The 25133-nt window shown below is 41.7% G+C and overlaps 1 protein-coding gene across 1 annotated transcript in view; it reads left to right on the forward strand.

Annotated features, from left to right (window-relative positions):
* Positions 1-25133, forward strand: part of MROH8 (maestro heat like repeat family member 8) — a 59122-nt gene that overhangs the window by 26697 nt on the left and 7292 nt on the right. The window contains exons 9-22 of the mRNA XM_059133286.1: positions 1146-1281; positions 2798-2916; positions 4012-4164; positions 6707-6867; positions 11919-12054; positions 15069-15259; positions 16350-16487; positions 16761-16875; positions 17198-17338; positions 18444-18608; positions 19275-19430; positions 21314-21436; positions 22902-23001; positions 23250-23315. Of these exons, the coding sequence (XP_058989269.1) occupies positions 1146-1281; positions 2798-2916; positions 4012-4164; positions 6707-6867; positions 11919-12054; positions 15069-15259; positions 16350-16487; positions 16761-16875; positions 17198-17338; positions 18444-18608; positions 19275-19430; positions 21314-21436; positions 22902-23001; positions 23250-23315 (1900 nt within the window). The remainder of the gene's footprint in view (positions 1-1145; positions 1282-2797; positions 2917-4011; positions 4165-6706; positions 6868-11918; positions 12055-15068; positions 15260-16349; positions 16488-16760; positions 16876-17197; positions 17339-18443; positions 18609-19274; positions 19431-21313; positions 21437-22901; positions 23002-23249; positions 23316-25133) is intronic.

Raw genomic sequence — 25133 nt, forward strand, 5'->3', positions numbered from 1 at the left:
TCAAATAAAAATCTTAAAAAAAAAAGTAGAAATCACTTATAAAAATACAGATTACTCTGATATGCTAGCAAAATAGCTTCTGGCCAGAGTTGAGTTTAGAAGTACTGTATGTTTGAGGGCATCTGGAAGTCACAGCCCCACTGGATCCTGTCATCAGCCCTTGTCCCTAATCTGTAAACAATAATTTCATGTGGTTAAATTTAGCACTTTTTAACTAGTACAAAATCAAAATATAATTGTTTCCTGTATGGCACCACTTTAAAATGTTCTTCCTTAGGTTTGAGCAGATAAAGAGCACTTCATATCGTGGTTTCTAACATTTGAAAAATCTGATTTAAAAACAATGTTAATAGAAATAACAGGTTTTAGCTTGTTATTCCATTTGGAACACATGGGAAGGTCATCAATTTAAACAAGAAATTAGTGCTTTGTGGTTTTGTTTTGTTTTTAAGATTTTATTTATTTATTTGACAGGCAGAGATGACAAGTAGACAGAGAGGCAGGCAGAGAGAGAGAGAGAGAGGGAAGCAGGCTCCCCGATGAGCAGAGAGCCCGATGTGGGACTCGATCCCAGGACTCTGAGATCATGACCTGAGCCGAAGGCAGCGGCTTAACCCACTGAGCCACCCAGGCGCCCCTTTGTGGTTTTCTTAAAGTAGAATTTAATCTTCTTAGAATGAACATCTTTATATATAAAGCTTTTTCAGTTTTCAGATTGCTATTTAGGTTGGACTCTGTCCTATTTAATACCGTCTGATGTACATAGTGTATCTACGCACGTTAAGTGTTTACCCTAAAGAAATCCAGGGGCTGAATGTAACTCTTGCACTTTCCTGAGTCAAGGGGAGAAGTGGAATCACTTCTCAGGAACTCAAATCTCAGGGGTGCCTGAGTGGCTCAGTGGGTTAAAACTCTGCCTTCAGCTCAGGTCATGATCTCAGGGTCCTGGGATTAAGCCCCGCATCGGGCTCTCTGCTCAGCGGGGAGCCTGCTTCCCCCTTTCTCCCTGCCTGCCTCTCTGCCTACTTGTGATCTCTCTCTTTCTGTCAAATAAATAAATAAAATCTTTAAAAAAAAAAATTCAAATCTAAGGCATAAGATGCACCTGCATGCTAATGGGATTTCTTCTTTTTCTTCCCAACTAGCTTCCACTGCGATTCCAAAGGCTTGGGCACCTAGTGGCTCTGATGGCCCTACTGTGCGGGGACCCAGTGAAGCAGGTAGCTGAGGAGGCCGCAGAGGGCACGCACTACCTGCTGCGTATCACCCTGAGGCTGAAGTGTAAGGCTCTGCTGAAGGCAGCGAGGCCCAAGTCAACCCTCTAGCACAATGCAAGCACCAGTCCTCTTTGTGCCCTCATTCCCCACCTTCTAGAAGGACTTCTTATGGTAGTTTGTAAAGAGAAAGGTACATCGTCCACAGGCAGAGATGAAGGAACACGGACTTAACGATCAGAATCAGAACACCAGATCAGACCCATCAGTGTCGGCCGTCTGCGTGGCCGTGGAGTTGGTGCAGCCAAACATATGGCCCTGTGGACAAACTGGAGTGATTAGTTTGGTCAGAAGTAGAAGTTTTTGCCATCCTTTGGGCCTTCTTTTATTTATTTATCCCACAAATGTTTTCTGAATGCTTACTCGGGATCTGACAGTAACCAGAATGCAAGTGATCCTATCCTTACATGAAACAGAGTCTAGTGAGGGAATCAAACCATCAAAGAATCAACAAATAAGTCTGTTATCATAAACAAAGATAAGTGCTAAAAGAGAAGTGCGGGGGCCGTGAGGAAGAATCCCATTTAGTTGTGGGATTCAGAAAAGGTCTCTCTGAGGATACCTTCAGCCAGGTAAAGATGTAAGAAGAGCATATCGAGCAGAGGGAGGAAGAGGTATGAACTTGAGGAGTTCGAAAAATAGAAATAGGGCCACTGTGGTCAAGGAATGAATCATTGGCCGCCCCCCCCGCCACATAAAACAGACTTTAGAAGGTATCTAGCCCAGTGTCCTGCCAGCATTTGAGTCTCAGTCTAATCTACCCCCACCAAGTAGTTGCCCTGCCAGGACTTCCTCATCCCAAGGATAAGGAAGCTCTATGATTCCCAAAATAGCCATTGCATCTCTGGGCAGCTCTGAGTCCGTAGACATATAGCCAAGGAAATACAACTGATTATTCATTCAACAAATATTTATGAAACACTTGTTGTCTTAGGGGCACCTTGGTGAACAAGACAGATGAAGTCCCTTCCCCCAAAGAGTGTATTTTCCAGTTGGAGAGACAGTATCCCCAACCAAGCATTCAAAAACTTCCCATAAATAAATTTCCAACAAACATGAGTCACAATGCAACATGAAAACAGACCACCGTGACAGAGTATTGGCAGACTCATTAATCAGCAAAACTGGACACAGAGTTCTAGTACTGGAATTATCAGACCCTGCAAAACTACGATTTTTTATGGGGATGTGAGCTTCAAAGGAAACCCCTCAAAAGTCCTCACCATTGGCGGAATGGTTTGGCATGGTTGTACTTCCAAATCACTCAAAAAGTTCTGTTCTTAAAAAAAACACTTCTCTTTTTCTTTCAGACTTTTTTATTTATTGTCTGACAACAGAGGGGAAAAATCAGCCTTCAGACTAACACACACTCCGTCCCCCAGGCATTTTTATCCAACTGGGAAAGATAAGAGGAAAGAGATCTTAGGATTCACTTCAACCTGGGGATTGACCAAACTTGCAAAATCAAAAAAAAAAAAAAGAAAGAAACCAGAAAGTATTAATGTTTCACGTTTTCTTCTCAGATATCAGTTATGAGAAGAAAAATCACCCAAGCTTAAGAAGAGCAATGAAAAAGTGCAGAGAACTCCTCGAACTCTACAGTATTAAACGGTTCTACAGTTGTCCCTTCAAAATTGCCCAGGTAATCAGAATGACTAAAATTATAAAGACAACTTGAAATGTTGGAGAGGTTGGGAAATCACCAGAAGTCTCATACATTTTGTCATGAGAATGTAAAACCACTTTGGGAAAAGTTCTTGTAATTTCTTATAAAACTAAATGTAGAAGATTGCGCAGAGAATTTGCTCTCTAAACATTCCATTGTTTGGAGACAAGTCACCATAGTTGTGACTCTTACACACCTTGCCCTATTAGTTTAATGGTTTAGATCAACCTGTCAGTGGGCCTGGTAGCTCTGAATGTCTCTTCAGAAAAGCTCTGCTTCATTGATCACTCTCTTAACCTTAGATAGCCTCGTAGTAGTATAAACTCTTGTCCAACAAGGAACTGTTAAAAACAAAAAAAAAGGAGCTGTTAGAGGCTGTAGTTGACCCAACAAGCCATACACTTTTAAATTAATATATATATTCATTATTCAACAAACATTTAAGCACTAGGTACCCAGCACTCTCTTGGAGGTAGGGGAAAAAAGAAAACCTACAGATTTTACTCAGGTAGGGCCTAAGGTGTCAGGCAGTTTAAATTCTCTGTGCATCTGTTCCCTCAACTGTACAGAGGATCTATAAAAATTGGGTTGTAAAGGTTAGATGAGATATTGTACAGAAAATGCTTTGCTTAGTGCCTGTCATACAGTAAGTGCCCAGTAGATTATACCTGTTACCATCATGTGAAGGACCTTATCCACTGCCGAGTACAATGAGAAGCAGAATGAAACATTCTCTTAATAGATTGTCTCCAGCCAAGGCATTGTAGCTGTGGCTGGACACTTTGAGCTATATAGCTCCTTGAGTTCTGTTCCTTTAAAAGTGTGACTCTTTCTGAGGATCTCAGTGATAAAACTCCTTTCTAAAACTCAGAACTGTAGAAAAGCCACACACAGAGCCTAGTGGGCATTTTGCTTCTAGTTTTTTACTTCTGCAGACAAGACTGAAATAAATAGCCTTGTACATATTTGTATGCCTCTCTAATTAGCATAACAAAATTAAGGTAATATTCCTTATTCAGCATTCTGTCATACTAAATCTCTTGAAAATGCATCTTCCCTGAATCATTTCAGGTCTTCGAAGTTTTTCTCAATTCCAATGAGCTCTGCCAGTTTGTAATGACTACATTGGATAGCCTCGAATATCTGAAAAATCCCTGCACTCAGCAATCAGCAGGAGAATTGCTGATAACATTGGTAAAAAATGCGGAGTCCCGATTTGAGAAGGTAAAAAGCTCAGTAGCCATTTCCTGGATATAGTGGCAAGACATCTCCCCTCCTGCAGCTGCTAAGAGCTCTCCTGCTGCTCCTGTTCCACAGAGAGTAGCAACTGAACAGGTCCAGGCCCTATGGGTCAGTGGACTTCCATTCGACAAGCATGTGAAAAACAACCACTGTATGTGCCACTAGGGATGGATAGTTTTAAAATCCAAGGTGTGCTTCATATTTCCCAGAACAGTGTAGTTTTGGGGGAAGATTTAATTAGCACAAGAATGGAAACTTCAACTTATTTCCTCATCCGGGTTAATAAAGGTGTTAGACTTTTAAAAATCAAGCCATCATCAATCCTCGAAGGAAGCCAACTTAGTAAGCTTAAAATCAGCAGATATAGAAATAACAATATAATGATATCATTTAGAAATATGAGAGGAGGGGCACCTGGATCGCTTAGTCAGTTAAACGTCTGCTTTTGGCTGAGTTCAAGATCCCAAGAGTCCTGGGATCAAACCCAACATTGGACTCCCTCTCCCCTTCCCTCTGCTTGTGCATTCACACACTCTCTCTCTCTGAGTAAATAAAAATCTTAAAAAGATAAAAGAACTATGAGAGGACGTACTGAAAGAGATAAAAAGGATAAAAATAGTAGTCCCTGGAAAGCGTACCTGAGGAATAAGCAGGAGAGAGCCTTGAAATACCACTGAACTTCTTAAATTGATACATGTTGCACTTTGATAAAAATAAAAAAATAATAAAAATAATAAAAATTTTGAAATGACGAAAACCCACTTTTTCACCTATTAAAATACCAAAGATGCAAAAGAACATGTGACGAGAACACGGTGAGATGGACCTTTCTAGCAGTTGTGTGCTTTCAGCTGCAAAAAGACCAACTCTGCGAAGCTTACACACAATTTAAGTTTAAAGGGTTTATCTCGGGACATCTAGGTGGCTCAGTAGGTTAAGCATCTGACTCTCGGTTTCAGTTCAGGTCATGATCTCAGAGTCATGGGATGGAGCTCCACATCAGGCTCTGCACCCAGCATGAGACGCTGCCTAAGATGCTCTCTCCCTCTCCGCCTCCGCCTCTCCTACAGCTTCGCATATATGCCTCTTTTTCTCTCAAATAAATAAATCTTTAAAAATAAAGGGTTTAGGGGTGCCTGGGTAGCTGAGTGGGTTAAAGCCTCTGCCTTCGGCTCAGGTCATGATCTCAGGGTCCTGGGATTGAGCCCCGCATCGGGCTCTCTGCTCAGTGGGGAGCTTGCTTCTGCCTCTCTCTCTCTACCTGCCTCTCAGCCTACTTGTGATCTCTGTTTGACAAATAAATAAATAAATAAAACTTTAAAAAAAATAAAGGATTTATCTTCTTGTATAAGAAGAAGGCTGGAAGCATTTTCTAGAACCTGGCTCAGCAACTCAGCAGTGTCATCAAAGAGCTGGGGGGCTTTTCCACCTGCCACGCTTCCCGTTCATGTAGTCATAAGGTGGTCACAGCAATTTTAGACTTTATTAAGAAAATAAGGCTTTATCCAGCAAAGAAGAGAGATATTGTCCTCCTTTTGTCCCTTTAATCAGGGAGAAATGTGTTTCCCAAAAGGTTTTTTTCCCCCATGTTTCAGTGACCAGAATTGCATCGCATGCCAGCTTAAACCAGCTTCCGGCAACCGGGCGTAATGAGGGCCATCTTATTATAAGGGTGTTGATGACTGCCTCTCTGAGAGGCTGACATAGCACAGACTTGAAGCCATGAGTCTATGAGTGGGCAGAGTAGGCCAAGCAAAATAATGGACCAAGGCTCGATGGCTCCTGTTTCCTTCTCCTGAGTATGGTAGACATCTCTGGGTGGAAGGCAAGTATGAACTCCCCTGACATTCTCAGAGTCAGAGTGGAAAAAAAAATCCCAACTTCCTTGCAACACTTTTACTAGTTTGGTTTATTATAAAATCAATGTATAGTCATCAAAGAGAAATTTAAAAATATGTAAGCAAAAAAATAAATATCCCATCATTCAAAGTTCCTCTAAATCATTTTATGTATGTATACATACGTGCAGATTTATTTTAAGTGTTTTTTTCTTTTTTAAGATTTATTTATTAGTGTGCCTGGGTGCCTCAGGCCATTAAGCGTCTGCCTTTGGCTCAGGTGGTGATCCTAGGATCCTTGTTTGAGGCCTATGTCAGGCTCCCTGCTTAGCAGGGAATTGGTTTCTCCCTCTGCCCCCTCCTCCTTGCTTGTGCGCTCTCTCACTCTCTCTTTCTGTCTCTCAAATGAATAGATAAAATATTTTTTTAAGATTTACTTATGGGGGTGTAGAGAGAGCTGGGGCTGACATGGGGCTCATTCTCACAACCCATGAGATCACAACCAGAGCAGAAACCAAGAGCTCAACCGACTATGCCACCCCAGGTGCCCCTTAAGTAGTTTTGATAATATATTAAACATTCTTGTCACCCCCCCCCCAGGACCTTTCAAAAAGAGCCACAGTATCCTCAGTAACTGTCGTTGTCCCACAGGATTAAGGTCTCAGTGATTTGTTTTCCTTCTTCAGGTGCCAGAAATTATGGGAGTGATCTGTGCCCGACTCTCCATAATCAGCCAGCCTAGAGTCCGACGACAAATCATAAATACTGTGAGTTTGTTTATCTCCAGGCCCAAGTACACAGATACAGTGATCAGCCACCTTCTGTGTCATCCAGTACCATATGACAGGTAACAGAACCTGATTCATACAGCCTCTGAATTAAACTGGGGTGGGTGACACAGCCCCTGGTATTGTTGAATGTGGCTGCTCTCAAAAATCTGTTGATATTCTTGTAGACGAGATAAGATATAGACAGATACTGCAATATATGTCAGGATATATTGCATAAACATAAGGAAACAATCCAACAAATCCAGAATGAGAACATTTTATAAGACAGCTGGATTGAACTCTTCAAAAAAATTAATGTCATTAAAGAAAACATGCTGGGGCACTATTCTAAATAAAAAGACACTAAAGAAATATAACCAAATGCAATATGTGAACTCTATTGGATCCTGGATGAAAATAAAAGCTATGGAAAGAACATTTTGAGAAAATTTAAATATAGACTCTGTAATTGATTACTGAATTAGTGTAACTTTCTTAGAAATGAAATGGCAATGTGGTTGTACAGAAGAATATTCTTATTCCTAGGAGATCAATACTGAAGTGATTTAGGGATAAATATCATGATGTCTGTAATGTACTTGAGATTTAGCCAGAACATAAACACAAAAAAGAAAATAAAAATAAATCCATAAATAAGAATAAATCATTTGGAGGAACAAACAAGATGATTTTTTTTTTTAGACTTGTGGCTTTCAGAGTTGGAGACATCCTGGAATTTCCAAGAGATCCCTTCTGAGGAAGGCAGTGAGGCATTAAGAGAAGATTCTAGGCCCCCACCCCCTTCAACCAGAGCATCATCTGTCTCTTACTTTTCTTTATTTCTTCTTTTTTTTTTTTTAATGTAGCTGTATACCCAACTTGGGGCTCAAACTCATGACCCCAAGACTGAGTTGCATGCTCTACCAACTGAGCCAGCCAGATGCCCCAAAGTGGCATCTCATCTTGTCTGCTTCATGTATCACGATTCTGGGTAGTTATTGTATTTGGAGAAAAGATTTCCTAGCTTTAAACTGTTTGAAAACCACTTTCACTGAATGGTTCTCACAGTGTCTTGGTGTAGTGCTGATTTTTTTTTAGGGACTTTTTTTTTTTTACTGATTTGATTGGTTTAAGCTGAATATAAGACACTCTACCATTAAATCAAATAAAAGATTTTTACCCATCCAAAGAAAAAAATGAGTTAATACATATCTATTTTTTAATATTCTTTATTAAAGAATAAAGGATTTTAAATAAAGAATATTAAAAAATAATTCTTATTAAAGAATAAAGGATTTTATTCTTTAATAAGAAGAAAAACTCTATTCAGTTGGTAGAGCTTGCAACTCTATTTCAGGGCTGTAAGTTCAAGCCCCACATTGGGTGTAGAGATTACCTAAAAATAAAATCTTTAAATTAATTGACTAAAATAAAATAGAATATTCTTTTATACATTTCTCTAATACATTATTGTTATCTTTACTACTTGTCAGGATGCCTGGTTGTCTCAGTCGTTAAACGCCTGCCTTCAGCTCAGGTCATAATCCCAGGGTCCTGGGATCGAGTTATGTATTGGGCTCCCTGCTCTGCAAGAAGTCTGCTTCTCCCTCTGCCTGCTGCTCCCCCTGCTGGCGCTCTCTCTTTCTCTCTGCCAAATAAATAAAATTAAAACAAAAACAAAACAAAATCTTTACTACTTGCTTCATCTTATCTACACTAGATCCTTATATGAAACATATGATTTAGTACAAAATATTAAGTATACTTAGTTATTTTAAAGTGTAACTTTAGCATTATTTTATTATTTGTATTTGTTCTAGCTCTTGGATGAATTTGAGAACCTACTGCTTTAGATCATATGAGAATTGTGGAATCTGCTAGAAATGAAAATGGCTTAGTCAGAAAATTTCATTCTTATTATATTTTTGGTCATTTACCTGAATTCTTTTAGCTGGTTTACATGCAGATTGGGTGATTGTTTTTAGGAATCTGTTCAAAGCATCTGCTATGTGCAAGGTGTTGTTTGGGCTGGAGAGAGAAGGGGCAGGACACGGACCCTGACCTCAGGCAGTGCACAGTCTGGGAGTAGACATAGACGAGTAACAGGATTCCAAAGCAAAATAAGACAGTTCTTTGGAAGCTCATAGGAGATGACTTAACTAGATGAAAGACTGGGGAGGGATTGCTAAAAGCAGGGCTGCCCCAAGCTGAGTATTTAGTGTAAGTTAGTCAACTAGAAGGTGGGACAGGGCAGTGGAAAAGGCATTCCAGACAGAAGGGAAAGGCAAAACGAAACACAAGGAAGGGATGAAACAGCTTGATGAATTCCCATTCCCAAAGGGCTGATGGGCAAACAAAAACCATGTCACATCTACAGGATCAGTTTTTACTGGAGGTAAAACCTGTCCCATATTTTTAGCAAACTCTCCAGATGATTTTTTTTTTCACACTAAAATATGTAAACCATTGCCTTATAGGCTAACATTGTGTTTTCCTAATTCAGATGCATTCCCAGCACACTTCCAACTGTGCAGCAGACCAAAAGCATTTTTAAAACACTTCTTTCACAATAAATAGCTTTTCTTTTTTTTTAAGAGTTTTTTTTTTTAAAGATTTTATTTATTTATTTGACAGACTGAGATCACAAGTAGGTAGAGAGGCAGGCAGAAGAGAGGAGGAAGTAGGCTCTCCGCAGAGCAGAGAGCCCAATGCGGGGCTCGATCCCAGGACCCTGGGATCATGACCTGAACCGAAGACAGAGGCTTTAACCCACTGAGCCACCCAGGCGCCCCAATAAATAGCTTTTCATATTACTTCATTTACAGCCTCAGGAAATCAGAGAGGAAAAAAAAAAAACAAACAAGGGTAAGTAAGTATAGGAATTTCTTAATTTCATCCCAAGAATGAATTTTCATCTTCGGTAGTCTACTTCACCAGCTATGAGCCTTTTCAGCATTTCACGTTGCTTTTCTGGCCTTTCCTTTAGGAGTCCGTTAAGAGCTTCTTACTCTGTTTTATTCACAGATTAGTATTATCAGAGTAGAGAGTGATGTGTTGGAATAGTCCTTAAGCCTCTCAATTTTTAGAGTGATTCTGATACATAGACAACTGGAAGACCACACTTGATCTAGCACACAAAGATATCTTGTGATAGATTCCGAAAATAAGATAATGGATCAAAACCATGAGTAACTCCCAATCTTCCCCCCATAATGCTCCTTTACAGTGTTTATATACAATTATGTATATATATGACTCATGCCCCACCTTTCAGTCAACAATAGAAGAAAGTTATTACACACTGTCTTTCTTCAAGAGGAGATCTCTTCCTGGTGCCTGGGTGGTTCAGTTGGTTAAGCATTTGCCATCAGCTCAGGTCATGATCCCAGGGTCCTGGGATCGAGCCCCGCATCAGGCTCAGGGCTCAGCGGAGAGCCTGCTTCTCCCAACCCCTCTGCAGCTCCCCCTGTTTGTGTGCACCTCCCCTCTCTCTGTCAAATAAATAAAGTCTTTAAAAAAAGAGAGAGAGAGAGGGAGAAGAGATCTTTTCTGAAGAAAATCAAAGCTTTATTTCTGTGCTTGCGCTTGTCCAAAATTTAAGGACCATAGACTGGGTTAAATAAATCTATCTGTGAATGCCTTCTGTGGGCCTGGCATTGTGCTAGACCTTGAGGGATTCATGGAAGAAAAACTGGGCATTATTCCTGCCTCCAGAGGGAACAGATAGACATGTACAGAGAACCGAAAATAGCAGGTGTAAGATTGAGGCAACCTCTATACGCGAGAAATTTTGAAAAAAATAAAGTTTAAAAAAATTTTTGGAAGTGTTATGAGAACCCTCATAAGAGACATGGTAAAGAAGCAGCAAGAGCTTCACAGAAGAGAGGACATTGGAGCAGGGCCTAGAAGGGTTTTGATGGGCAAGGGAGAGTTTTGGAAGGGACCTTCCAGTTTAAGGAAATGAGATGAGCAGAGCTAGAGCTGTCAAAGTCCGGTGTTAGTTTGGTAAAGGTGAATGGTCTGGGATAGCCAGAGCACAGGTATGTATGTGACATATTTTTAGCAGAATAAAAGGTGAGATTGAAAGGTAAATTAGGACTAGTTTGTCCTGAAGTCCATTATGAGGCATAGGAACTTGAGTTTATAAAACACTGAGCATGGGGCACCTGCGTGGCTCAAGTCAGTTAAGCATCTGACTTCAGCTCAGATCATGATTCCAGGGTCCTGGGATTGAGTCCCACATCAGGCTCCTTGCTCAGCAGGGAGCTTGCTTCTCCCTCTGCCTGCCATTCCCCCTGCTTGTTCACTCACTTTTCCTCTCTCTTTTTTAAAGATTTTATTTTTTTTTAAAGATTTTATTTATTAATTTGACAGAAATCACAAGCAGACGGAGAGGCAGCCAGAGAGAGAGAGAGAGGGAAGCAGGCTCTCCGCTGAGCAGAGAGCCCGATGCGGGACTCGATCCCAGGACTCTGAGATCATGACCTGAGCCGAAGGCAGCGGCTTAACCCACTGAGCCACCCAGGCGCCCCTTAAAGATTTTATTTATTTATTTGAAAGAGAGTGAGGGAGAGAGCACAAGCAAGGCCAGGGAAAAAGAAGAAGTAAACTCCCCACTGAGTGGGGAGCCAGACACAGGCCTTGATCCCAAGACACCGGAATCATGATCTGAGCTGATCTGGGATCGTGATCTGCTTAACTGACTGAGCCACCCCTCTCTCTGACAAATAAATAAAATCTTAAAAAAAAAAAAAAAAAAAAAAAAAAAACTGGGCGCCTGGGTGGTTCAGTTGGTTAAGCGACTGCCTTCGGCTCAGGTCACGGTCCCGGAGTCCTGGGATCGAGTCCCGCATCGGGCTCCCAGCTCCATGGGGAGTCTGCTTCTCCCTCTGACCTTCTCGCCTCTCATGCTCTCTCTCACTGTCTCTCTCTCAAATAAATAAATAAAATCTTTAAAAAAAAAAAAAAGAGTAACTGTAGTGAAATCAGATTAAAAGACTTTTAATAGAGCTGAGCAGAGAGGAAAATGACTTCTAGATCGAATTCCAGATTCTAGGAAGGTTATGGTCATCATGGTGGACTTAGGATAAGCTATCGCCTGAAGCCTCCTGTTCTTTGGGATTTCTAGACATCTGGCTGAGGTGTGGAGAACTCTGGAGGTGGAACTGCCCAGCACTACCTGGATTCTGTGGAGACTTCTGAGGAAGCTACAGAAATGCCATAATGCGCCCACCCAAGAGAAGATGGCCTACGTGGCTGTTGCTGTAAGCCATTGAGCTTTGCCTCTCCCTACTTCAGCACAACGTGCTCCCTCTCTTGAGAAAACTGGTCCAACACTCCGTTTAGAGAGTGTCTTTCTTCATCCCTCTCAAAGTTTGCTTCTGTCATCCATGTATAAATCTGTAATGTCTCTACCAAGGGACTGACATGGAGGCGCTTGGGAGAATGAAGGAATCAGTATGGTTTAGTGAAGTTTGGTTTAATCAGTGTGGTTAAAGTGTTCCCTTTAAAAAATATGTATTATCTGGGGCCCCTGGGTGTCTCGGTTGGTTAGTTGTCTGGCTCTTGATCTCAGCTCTGGTCTCATCTCAGGGTTGTGAGTTCAAAGTCCACATTGGGCTCTATCTCAGGCATGGCACCTACATAAAATGAAATGAAATGAAATGAAATATTTATCATAGTTAAAGAGTAATACACAACTCATAAAGAAAAAAGTCAAATAATATGGAAGAATATAACATGGAAAGAAAAGGTTCTTGAGCAGAGGTTGGCAACCATTTTCTGTAAAGGACCAGAAGGCAAATATTTTGGGTTTTCAGTCCCCACATAGTCTCCAAAACGTATTCTTTTGATTTTTTTTAAAATTTTATTTATTTATTTACTTAACACAGAGAGAGAGATCACAAGTAGGCAGAGAGGCAGCCAGAGAGAGAGGGGGAAGCAGACTCTTGGCTGAGCAAAGAGCCTGAGTCGGGACTTGATCCCAGGACCCTGGGATCATGACCTGAGCCGAAGGCAGAGGCTTAACTCACTGAGCCACCCAGGTGCCCCTTCTTTTGATTTTTTAAAAAACAGAATTTCAAAAATCTAAAGACCATCCTTAGCCTAGCTGTATCTTCTCTCTAAAAATGAACTTTCTAGTAGTATTTATAGATATGTAAATTTTTTGTGTATATATTTATTTGGTATACCTTCTCTCCATTTTTTTTCTTTTAAGCAGACATTTTTAGAGTAGTTTTAGGTTTACAAGAAAATTGAGCAGAAAGTACAAAGTTTCTACTCTCTGTCCCCCTACATGTACAGCCTCCCCACTATCAATATATACGTTTTATTTTATTTTCTTCCCTACCAGCTTATAGTTCAGCTTTCTCTGACCTAAGTTATTATATAGGTTTTCTTTAGCTTCCAGAATTTTTCTGACATCTCTAATCTGCCATTGTCTCCTCTCCTAAATTTTCTCTGTTCTTGTGGATTTATACTTTTTCTTTTAATCCCTACAATATTATCTTAGTTTTAGGAGTTGTGTCAGATAAAGTTATATATTTAATCATGTTAGCCTATAAAATTGTATGTATATAATTAGTAGGATTAAATTACATATATCATTTGATGATCTGCTTTTTTTTTTTTTAAAGATTTTATTTATTTATTCGACAGAGAGAGATCACAAGTAGGCAGAGAGGAAGGCAGAGAGAGAGGAGGAAGCAGGCTCCGCGCTGAGCAGAGAGCCCGATGCGGGACTCCATCCCAGGACCCTGAGATCATGACCTGAGCCGAAGGCAGAGGCTTAACCCACTGAGCCACCCAGGCGCCCGATGATCTGCTTTTTTAATTTAATAATATATAAATAACAATTTAATACTTTCCATTTCAAAATATGAGACTCTCTGTTATCCTTTTCATGGCTGCATCATAATTCATTTATTATTAACTTCTTAAAAATAGATAATATGTAACATGGTACAGAACCATTTATTTGATTTCCAGATTTCCTCTTCATGAACATTTTGACAATTTTTAAACTTCTGCCATTAAAACAGAGCTACAGTAAACTTAATCATGCATATAAAATTTTGTCATACATACCCAATTATTGTTAACTTTTTAAATTAGACTCCACCCCCAGTGTGGAGCCTAATGTGGGGCTTGAACTCACGACCCTGAGATCAAACACTGATCTGAAAAAAAAAAAGACCTGATCTGACATCAGGTGTTGGATGCTCCGAGCACCTGGGTGGTACAGTCAGTTAAGCACCTGACTCTTGGTTTCGGCCCAGGTTGTAAGATTGCGCCCCCACATTGGGTTCCCCACTCATCATGGAGTCTCTTTAAGACTCTGTCTTCCTTGTCCTGCCATGCTCTCTCTCTACAATCAATCAATCAATCTATCTTTTTTTAAAAGAAGAGTTGGACACTTAACCGACTGAGCCACCCAGGCACCCCCTAATTATTTTCTTGGGATTAAGGCCATTGTAGGGGAATTTCTAGCTCAAGGGGTAGACTTACTTAAATTTTTGAGAATTCCCAGATGGTCCTCTAAAACATTGCCTTCTACCAGTCATATATGAGAATGCCCATTTACCCACACCCTTACCGCCCTGAGCATCCCTAACCTTTTCATTGCTGCCTAGCTGATAGGTGAAAAAAGATTATTATTTTAATTATATTATTGTTATTGGTGAGATTAAACATTTGTATGTTTTGGGTGGTTTTTTTTTCAAAGATTTTATTTATTTATTTGACAGAGGGAACACAAGCTGTGGGAGTGGGAGAGAGAGAAGCAAGCTCCTTGCAAGGCAGGGAGCGCTATGCAGGATTTGATCCCAGGACCCTGGGATCATGACCTGAGCTGAAGGCAGATGCTTAATGACTGAGCCACCCAGGTGCCCCGTATATGTTTTTTAAGTAGCCATTACATTTTGTGACTTATCTGCTCATGTTTTGTATACCAGAGCTCCTCATATTAAATATGCACACAAGCCACAGTCAGCTGAGGGTCTTACTGAAATGCACATTCTGATGCAGCAGATCTGGGGTGGGGCTTGCATTTCGAACCAGCTCCCGGATGATACCAGTGCTGCTGATATGTGGCCCACACTCTGAGTGGCCTTTCCATTTTCTTCTTACTGATATATGAAAGTTTATGTATTAAAAATATCACATTGGGGTGCCTGGGTGGCTCAGTCTGTTAAGCACTCAGGCCCAAGCAAAAATAAAGCAAAAGTAAGGAGCACTGCTAGCAGGAGTTCAGCTCTATGGTGTGTTTTTTCTACCACAGGCAACAGATGCCCTTTATGAGGTGTTTGTGGGGAACAGGCTCCGAGCAGCTACATTCCGACTCTTTCCTCAGCTTCTCATGACACTGCTTATCCAGATACACCACAGCATTGGTCTCACCATGTCCGATGTCGCCATCCCAAGTGGCCTGTACTCGGAACAGGAAATGTCTTCAGAGGTCACCCCTTTGTGGTACTGCCTGTCATGATATCATTGACCTTAACTAACACTAAGCTCTATGCACTGTAGTAGATACAAAGATAGCCAAGGTGTGGTTCCAGCCAAGGGAGACCTTACAGTCTGCCATCATGGGACATCAGGATAAAACGCCCAGGAATCATTCTGGGCTCTCACTGGTTGGTTGTCTGTCTGTTTTATTGGCGCCAAGATGAACTCAGTAGAAATTCGTTAGTGTCACGGTGGCACATGACTTTCTCTCAGAGGAAGTGCTGTAATGTGGATTATTCAAGAACACCTCACTAAAAGTTAGGAGAACTGAACTGTAGTTCTCATTTGTTGAACTAGCTGTGTACTCTGGGGCAAATCTTCCTTTATTCTGTGCCTTGGTTTTCCTATCTGTAGATTAGGTCAGACTAGGTATTCTCCAAGGACCTTCTAGTTTTAGAATTCTCTGGTGTTATAGCTAGCTTACTAGTTCGGTAAGTAATAGAGATAGTTAGTTTTATTTTTTTAAGTAATCTCTCCACCAAATGTGGGCTTAAACTCATGAACCAGAGATCAAGAGTCACATGCTCTACTGGCCCCAGTTGTAGGGGTGGTTTAAAGTTGTAGGGGTAGTTTTGGGGACACCTTGGTGGCTCAGTCAATTAAGCACCTGACTCTTGATTGCCAGGTCATAAGTTCAAGCCCCTCATTGAACTCATGATGGCATGAGCCTACTTCAAAAATAAATTAAAATATAATAAAAAGCAGTGTGGGTATATTTTATGGGGGGAGGGGTATATACTGTATCTAAATGAAGCTTTTTTTAAAAAGCAGTGGGTATGGACTTAGCATCCCATATCATCTATTTTATCATAGATTTCTTTTCAAACTCTCAGGGAAACAAAATCTAGTTAGATTTCTTTACACTAAAAATTTGTGTGAAGGGGCCTTTCAAGTTATTAGAGCATTTAGAGTCTTAGGGGAAAATTAGAAAGAAGAGAAGTAACATCCAGAGCTATCAATGCATGGCCCCCCTCCGTGGTAGTGCAGCGTGATTGTGTGCTGATGAGTTGGAGGGACCTATTCTATTCACTTTGCTGGTTTGGTTTTGATTTAGCTTCGCCATACAAGCTACAAAGACTCTCCTCCTCAGAACATTGTGCTGGCAGGAATTCAACATCATGGAAAAGAATAAAGGATGGACCCTCCTGGAAGGAAAAGAGTGCCATCTTCAGGGAGTATCTCTCCTTGCCAAGTAAGATTTCCTTGCCGTGCATACCTGCTCTAAATCAGTATCGCTTTAGATATTTTTCCCCCTTCTAGTTAAAATAGAAACCAAGGTTGGATAACATCACAGGTTAAAATACCCATAATTCCAGGCAGATTTTTTCAGATGTCCTGCCACTGCCATACCGTCCTGTGCACCTAAAGCTGGGCAAAATCTTCAGTGGGCCCCTGGCCCCGGGCATAATGCAGTCTGGATAGGAGCATTTCTAAGAGGTGTCCTGTTGGGTGTTCTGTTTTGCAGTGCATTGCTGGAAAGAAATCACCTCCTTGCACATAAAGTCATGTACTTGTTGGTCCCTCTTCTTAACCGAGGGAATGATAAACATAAACTCACATCTGCAGGATTTTTTGTGGAGGTAAGATTCGTTGGAAACTGGATTCCGGAAGCCTGTAAAGCCATAGTATCTGCCTTCTGGGCCCTATCCAACTTCATGGCAGGCTGGGATCCACTTCAGATGTGGGACAGAAAGAGTTTCAGATTCAAACCTACTGAAATTCTTCTTGCCATATATTCATTATTCAGCATTCTTTATGTTTAATGTGTATATTTACAGTATAAACATCACCCTGTCACATAGTAGAGGAAAATAATACATTTTGGAGATGGTGGGAAGGTGGTTCCCCTCATGAACAAGGGCTTAAAGGTAACTTCTTTGGCTGATTTCTGGTTTCTTCCAGCTTCTCCAGAGTCCAGTGGCTAGGAGACTGCCCAGCATATACTCTGTCGTCCGTTTGAAAGACTGGCTACATCACGGAAATAGCGTCTTCAAATTTCTTGCCCTAAAGGGACTGCTCTATCTTATCAAACACCAGGAGATGGTAGGAGGGGCCCCCAGACCACTGATTCGTAAGTCACAAATCAAACATACCCCAGAAAGATACCCAAGAAACTGGGAACAGCCAAGAAGGAGATTGGGTAGCCTGGGAATAGGAGCAAGTAGGAATACATCTCTTTGTACCTTTTAAATTTTATGCCTAGGAAATATGTAAGTACTGACTTAAGTATTTCATGAAATCCTAAGAAATAATTCCAAGTCATAATATTTGAAACCTATAATTTGTTTAAGGTGGTACCCTCACCGTCATCACAGCCTGGGTGACATACAGGTATCCTTTTATGTTTTGTACCGTGTTCCCCTAAGGAGTACATTGGACAGACAGCAGTACATATCTGCTCCCAGAATGTATATCATCTAAACAAGGATTGCTGACATTCATGTTGAAAGAGAGCTCATTGTCTACAGACCTAGCTAGAAACCAGGCCTGGATCAGAAGGAAAAATCAATCCCTGGGCCTTCAATTTTATCACTTGAGTTCTATTTTTTTTTTAATATTTAAGTATGTATCTATATCTGAAACAAAGATGACAGATGCTAGCATGTTAATTCTGGTTGTTTGGATACATGAATATTTGTTGCCTTATTCTATTTACTTCTTACATGTGTGTTTTAAACTGTAAAACTCTGAAATTGCTTCCTTTTGGGAATTTGAGAAGAACAGAATCCCAATTCAGAATGGGGAGGACCCTTAACAGTCCTCAATCTCTGCCGGAATTCCTCCAAGGAATCTTATTGCCTCTGGATACATTCCATATTAGAGAACTCACTATGACCTGAGCTAGCCATTCCACTTTCCTCTCATAGGAAGCAATTTCTTACATTAATCCTAAGTCTGTTATTGGCCATCCCCACTGGGTCCCACTTCTGACCAATGAGGCAACTTACAATAGCTCTGCCCCCTTCTCTATGTATCAGCCCTGCCTATACTAAGAGGGCAGTCATGGCCTCTGATTACTTTTCTGCTCTTAACTAGCCAGTGCTACCAATTCAACAAGCACCAGGTACTGAGTAAAGGTGGGAGCCCTACTTTGCTATCAGATGAAGTGCTCTCAGGAGGGTGATGTGCACTCCCTTTGAACACACAGAGGGAAGGCATCAAGAGTCTGTTACCGTGCATCTTAGACCTCTTATGTGAAACCGATGAGAAGATTGTTTTGTTGGCTATCCAGATACTCCTACAACTCGTTGGAACAATGGATTTCACCACCCTGACAGCCATGATGAAGACTCTGTTCTCCCTGTTTGGTGATGTAAGACAATGAGAGAGGAGAGACTTTCCTAGGGGAGGGTAATCAACATAACAGGAAATAGAAATTGGGATAGTAATAAATATATTCTATTTTATATAGATCTTTTTATGTTTACAGCACTTTCAAATCTCTTAATAAGACCCTTCCAGGTAACCTGTAATGTTAGTAGGACTGGTGTTAACTATTTTTCAGATTCAAAAACAAAAACAAAAACTGAGATGTAGAGACTTGCCAGGGTACCACCCTGATCATGGGTTGGGGAAGGAGTTTGTATAAGAAAAGATGTCTTTCAAGGAACAATCAGGACTGGGTCAAGGTGGTGGACCATTCGTATGTCGCCATCCCATATCCCAAAGATTAAATAAAAAGTTTGTGGAGCACAATGAACTCTTCCTTGGAAGAGTCAAGTACAGCAAGGCTGGGATTCTGAATTTCAGCAAAACAGCATGTAGCTATGTTGACCACGCTTCCTGTTTGCAAAGTGAGAGAACAACTAGTTCTACAAAGCAGCAGGTCCTGCTATCTCTATATATTTGGCTTCTTGCCCTCAGCTACCTACAGCTAAATAGCCTCATGTTAGGACTGGGGTTTCACCCAACCTAGCCCTTATAAGTTAAGCATGAACACTTTCAGTGACTTGCTTCCCTTTGGATACTCCCTTTGTAGGTGAGACCTGATGTTCATCGTTTCTCCATGACCCTCTTTGGAGCCTCCATAAAGTCTGTGAAATACACAGATAAGAAGGGTGTAGAGAATCAAGTCCTGGACAGCTTGGTTCCACTACTTCTGTATTCTCAGGATGAAAATGATGCAGTAGCAAAGGTAATCCCTCTGTCAACTTTTTTCATGCCCAAATAACTCCCAATCCAGAGCCAAATCTGCAAATAAGCGTTCCATCTTTGAGGGTGGGAACTTTGTGGTACCATCTTTATTCACCGTCTCCTATAACACAGGCTACCTTTCAATTATTTGGCCTAAGTGAATTGTATGAAAAATCTTACTCCTTACTTCTGTATAGCATATTATGGTCCTTTGTGGGTAAGAACAATGTATTATACCATTTTGTAGCCCCACCCCAATGTTTAGCCTAGCACAGTCCTAAATACAGTGCCGGATTCAACAAACTCTTTGTGTTGACAATGACAATATCCCATTATCATTTTCCTTTATTCAAGAACTGCCTTCTGGCCTTTAGACAAATAGACTTGTGTTGAGGCTAAGTCAGAAATAGTAGCTTCTTGGGGCGCATGGGTGGCTTAGTGGGTTGGGCCTCTGCCTTCGGCTCGGGTCATGATCTCAGGGTCCTGGGATTGAGCCCTGAATCAGGCTCTCTGCTCAGTGGGGAGCCTGCTTCCCCCTCTCTCTCTGTATGTCTGTCTCTCTGCCAGCTTGTGATCTCTCTGTCATAAATAAATAAAATCTTAAAGAAAAAAAAAAAAGGAAAGAAAGAAATAGTAGCTTCTCTGACAATCTAGAGAAGCCTCTACATCTCCTTAATCTTCCAAGAGTTTCTGCCATAGAGTTGTGGGTAGGAGGTCATCATTTTTGGTACTGTCTCATTACTCAGGAGCCTGTTTATTCCAATCTGCTAGCTATGACCACCAGATACAATAGTCCAGAAGTATGTTTAGGCTGCAAGGATTCTGGAAAAATGCTGGAGCTTTCCCCTACCCATGTTCCCCATTACAGAAATAAAGCAGGATCAGAAACCAGACTTAATATTATGGTGGGCCCTGGTACCTTAACCTGGGAGGAATATGGTCTTGTAACCAGAAATATGGACTATTTCAGGGGCACCTGGGTGGCTCAGCCAGTTGGGCATCTGCCTTTGGCTCAACGTTGTAGGCTCCAGTTCATTTATTCTCACTGCTATGCAGAATCCCATCTTGAGGATATCCTAACACTTCTCTGGTGCTCCTATTCTTGGATATTTAGAGTGTCTCCCATTTTTCATTATTACAGTGCTGCATTGAACATTCTTTTACGTATTTCTTTGTGTACCTGTGTGAGAATTTCTTGAGGGCACAAACTCAGAAGTAGAATATCTGGGTATCTTTAACTTTATTAGATATTTACAAATAAACAAAGTAACTGAACTAACTTGTATTCCCATCAGTCCCCAAAGGAATTTTAATGGCCAAAATTTAGTGGACCTGGGACAAGGTATTTGCTTGAATACTTTTAAGAGGTGGTGTGTAGTACCTGGGAGGCATTCTGAGAGCTGTGAACAGAGAAGCCCATTAGCTTGCTAATTTTTAGCATCTTGCTAAATTTTACTCAAGCATCTGGATCCAGAGGGGATCAGTACTGACCAGAATTCCTCCCAAGCCAGAGATTCCACAAGGGCTGTGAGGAGAGGAGCTCCATTTCCCTGTGTAAAGAGACAGGAGAATGTCACAGAGCAGCAGGTGGGTGGAAGAGCCCTATCTGTCACTCGTGGGGTCATGGGGACCCCTGCCCCAGTCCCTGCTCTGGTATTACACCAGATAGCTCTCACTTCTGTCTCAGACCAGTGGTTTCTACAGCCTCCCCACAACTCTGCAGGCTTCATGGGTCCCCTTTAGGGGGACTGTTTGGGGAAATTGAAAGAGGGCAGGACTGTGGTTCCTGTCTATCCCTGCCCTCACTTTAGCCAGTTTTATTTGAAGAAAGTTTACTTCAGCTAAAAAATGTCTGAAGATACTGATCTCGGATCCTTTTCACAGGAAAGCAGACAAGTCTTAACAATATGTGCCCAGTTCCTGAAGTGGAAGCTGCCCCCAGAAGTGTACTGCAAAGATCCCTGGTACATCCGCCCTAGTGAAGCTGGAGCAGTCTGCAAATTCTTTGTATGTGAGCAATAATGGCTTGGTTCACTCGTTTATAGGCTAGCATACTTACTTTTTTCTGATGTAGTTTTTAATGGAGGAACATGACATAAAGGAAACATTTCTCATCCCTTCACATCAGCAACTGATATCCATGAACTGTCTTGTATGAGGAATCTATTTCTCTAGCTTCCTCCAAACTGAGTCACAGACTCACTTTCTGTAACCACGTTTCTTCATAAAAAAGACTCTCTTTTGAATTCTTGGGAGCCCCACTAACCTGGGTCAGAAGCTATGGGTCAGGCTGATAATGGTACATGCAAGTGAGTAGAACTAGGTTGTATATTGCCTTTACGATGATCTCTCATCCTTTTCTTGGATATAGTGGATTGTCTTCCCCTCCACTAGAGCGTGTTTAGGGGGACCCGAGCAAGGGTTGCCTTGCTGTTGTAAGCCATGCAGCATGACAGCAGCATGCCACTGGCTCTGCTAGGGCCCAGATGGCGTCCTTTCCCCTCACAAACTTGACAAAGGTTACTGGGGCCCATCTCAGGGGCAGACTCAAGCCAGGGAAGCTTCAGGGGGCCCATCCATAGTTTTCTGGACTTCTGACTCTAGGACTGCTGGGATCCTACTACAAAGACACTAGGACTGGGGTCTTCCATATGTGTAACCTATTTAGGACCCAGTGCAGGCTCCTCTGATCAAACTTAATGGGTCTAGGAAGCCTCACAGTACCATTGTGTCAGCCTTTCCACTGAGGATTATCTCTCTGACCTGTACCCGAACCTATATCCAAGGCACTGGGAGCAGAAACTCAGTGCTCTCAATGCACAAGATCATAGGTTGTCCATGTGACATCATAAGATCTCTGGGAACAGATTCTGATGATCCTCCTCCTATCCCTGAGCTGCCTGTCTTTGTAACAGAACCACCGAAAGGTCCATTTATTCACCCAATAAACGCAACATATCCAATATGCAGTGGGTCATGGAGAACCCAGAAACATGGCAATGACAGAAACTTCCTAAGGGAGCTTGTTAGCTAGTAAAGGCAATAAAACCACTGTGTAAAATTAAATAGAAACTCAAGATGGAAAATGATATGTGCTAAGAGAGGGGTACTTGCAGAAATGCTCAGAGCAGAGTGAGCGATCCGGGAGGAGCCAATTGGGAGGCAGAGCTCAAGGCAGAGCTGAGGGAACAGAGAAGACAGTTACAGAGAAGTGGAGATGGACTTAGAGTGACCACAGGCACAATCTGTGGAGTGAGGGGCTGTGAGCACAGTGTGTCCAGAGGATGTAACTCTGTTCAGGGACATTGTTGTGACATAACATTCAGTAAGCAACTGTAGTTATTATTTCGAGCCCCATATTCTGTGTGTCTCGTGTCCGGCATCGTCCCTGGCTCAGGAAACTACAGCAAAGCTGACAAAAACTGTGGTGTACTTCACTCCTTCCTAGTCTTCCTTTTTTTCCCCCACTTAGGGAAAAAAATGCCAGGGGAAAGTTAACCTCCTCGCCCAAACATTGATGTTCTCCAAGAATGCAAAACTTCCTATCAGAAGAGCAGCAGTCTTATTTGTAGGTATAAACAATCATTTCATTTCTACAGTCACTTTATCCTATATTTTCCCAAATTGTGGTGTTGGGTATCCCAGTTCTTTATGAAGATGACCTTGAAAACACTTCTTTGGAGAAAAGGGCTGTTACCTCTAGGTAACTTTCAGGCACTTGAAAGTCAAGTTTTAGAATCTAATTATCAAAAGACCAATTCTGCCAGCTGCTTAGAGCCAAAGCCAGACCATAGCCTCACTGACTTTCTCCTGCATTTAGGACTCTTATTAAAGTACGTGGATCAAAATGAGCTCAGGATGAAGGGCACTGACTGGATAGAGAATGGTGAGTGATCACACACCTGGGTTTGGTTTGGGGTGCCTCACATTTCAAAAGGGATCAGAGGTGGTGGCTGTGGGCAGGCTGTCTGACAGAGCTCAAACCCTGGGAACCAGAGGACCTGACTTTTGCAATAATGAAGACCTTGGAGACCACAAGTGAATGACAGTCTGATCCCAGTCCAAGTCCCCCCATTAGGAAAGGACACGACCCTACTGGTCTGGAAACCACTTTGATGAGTGTCTCAGGAACAATTCCTGATTCCACCTAGAAATACCATCTTAGTAAATTATGACAGTGGCTCCCAAGTACCCTTGGGGATGCCTACAGCACTATTTCCTATAAGTGGTTGTCCTGTGAGGGGGCAGGACTTGGTAATACAGAGGTTTAGAGTCATATAAGGCAAGCCTCATGTAAATAAATGGTGTCCTGAATTGGCAGCGAGTGGAAATTTTCTATAACGATACAGCTTTGAAGATTTAGCTCTCAAAGAATTATTTATTCCCACTTAAGAAGCAGTCATACAATTAGAAAATGCCATGAAAACACCAAGCCTCACAATTCGAAAGTATGTATTATATTATGAGAATAAATTAAAATCCTGGGGGCACCTGGCTGGCTTAGTCAATAGAGCATGAGACTCTTGAACCCAGATGCTGAATTCAAGCCCCATGTTGGATTTAAAGATTACTCAAAAATAAAATCTTTCAGGGATGCCTGGGTGGCTGAGTTGGTTAAGTGTCCAACTCTTCATTTCAGCTCAGCTTGTGATCTCATGGTCGTGGGACTGAGTCCCACTTCAGGCTCCACGCTTAGCAGGGAGTCAGCTTCCCTTTTCCCTCTGCCCCTCCCTAGCTCTCTGTCTCTCAAATAAATAAATCTTGAGAAAAAAAAAATCTTAAAAAAAAAGTCCTAAACAATTCACTTCCTTTAAAATAAAAATATGTAACTGGTAAAATAGCCAGAAGCTGGACCTTATTTAAGAAAGATTATGAGAGGGCAACTGGGTGGCTCAGTGGGTTAAAGCCTCTGCCTTCAGCTCGGGTCATGATCCCAGGGTCCTGGGATCCAGTTCCGCATCGGGCTTTCTGCTTGGCAGGGAACCTGCTTCCTCCTCTCTCTGCCTGCCTCTCTGCCTACTTGTGATCTCTGTCTGTCAAATAAATAAATAAAATTTTAAAAAGAAAAGAAAGATTATAAGAGTGGGAGGCCTGGGTGGCTCAATTGGTTAAGCATCTGTCTTTGGCTCAGGTCATGATCCCAAGGTGCTGGGATCAAGTCCCAACATTGGGCTCCTTGCTCAGCAGGAAGGAAGCCTGCTTCTCCCACTGCCTGCTACTGCCCCCTGCTTGTGCTTACTCATGCTTGCTCTCTCTCTCTCTCTCTCTCTCTGACAAATAAATAAAACCTTAAGAAAAAGAAAGATTATGAGGTGCAGCTCCTTGGTGACTCTGTCGGTTAAGCATCTGCCTTTGGCCCTGGTCACAATCACAATCCCAGGGTCCTGGGATCAAACCCCACATCGAGCTCCCTGCTCAGTGGGAAGCCTGCTTCTCCCTCTCACTCTGCCTTCCACTCCCCCTGCTTGTGCTTTCTTTCTCTCTGGCAATAAATAAATAAAAACCTTTAAAAAGAAAAAGAAACATTATGTGAGGGATGCCTGGCTGGCTCAGTCAATAGAGCATGCAACTGTTGGTCTCAGGGTCATAAGTTTGAGCCCCACATCAAGGGTAGAGTTCATGTAAAATAAATTGATTAAATTAAAAGGGAAAATACTTGTAGAAAAAGATGATTAGGGATATTAACTAGATTTGTTGTAGTGGC

The sequence above is a fragment of the Mustela lutreola genome, chromosome 9, assembly GCF_030435805.1.
Source record: "Mustela lutreola isolate mMusLut2 chromosome 9, mMusLut2.pri, whole genome shotgun sequence".
Classification (NCBI taxonomy): domain Eukaryota; kingdom Metazoa; phylum Chordata; class Mammalia; order Carnivora; family Mustelidae; genus Mustela; species Mustela lutreola.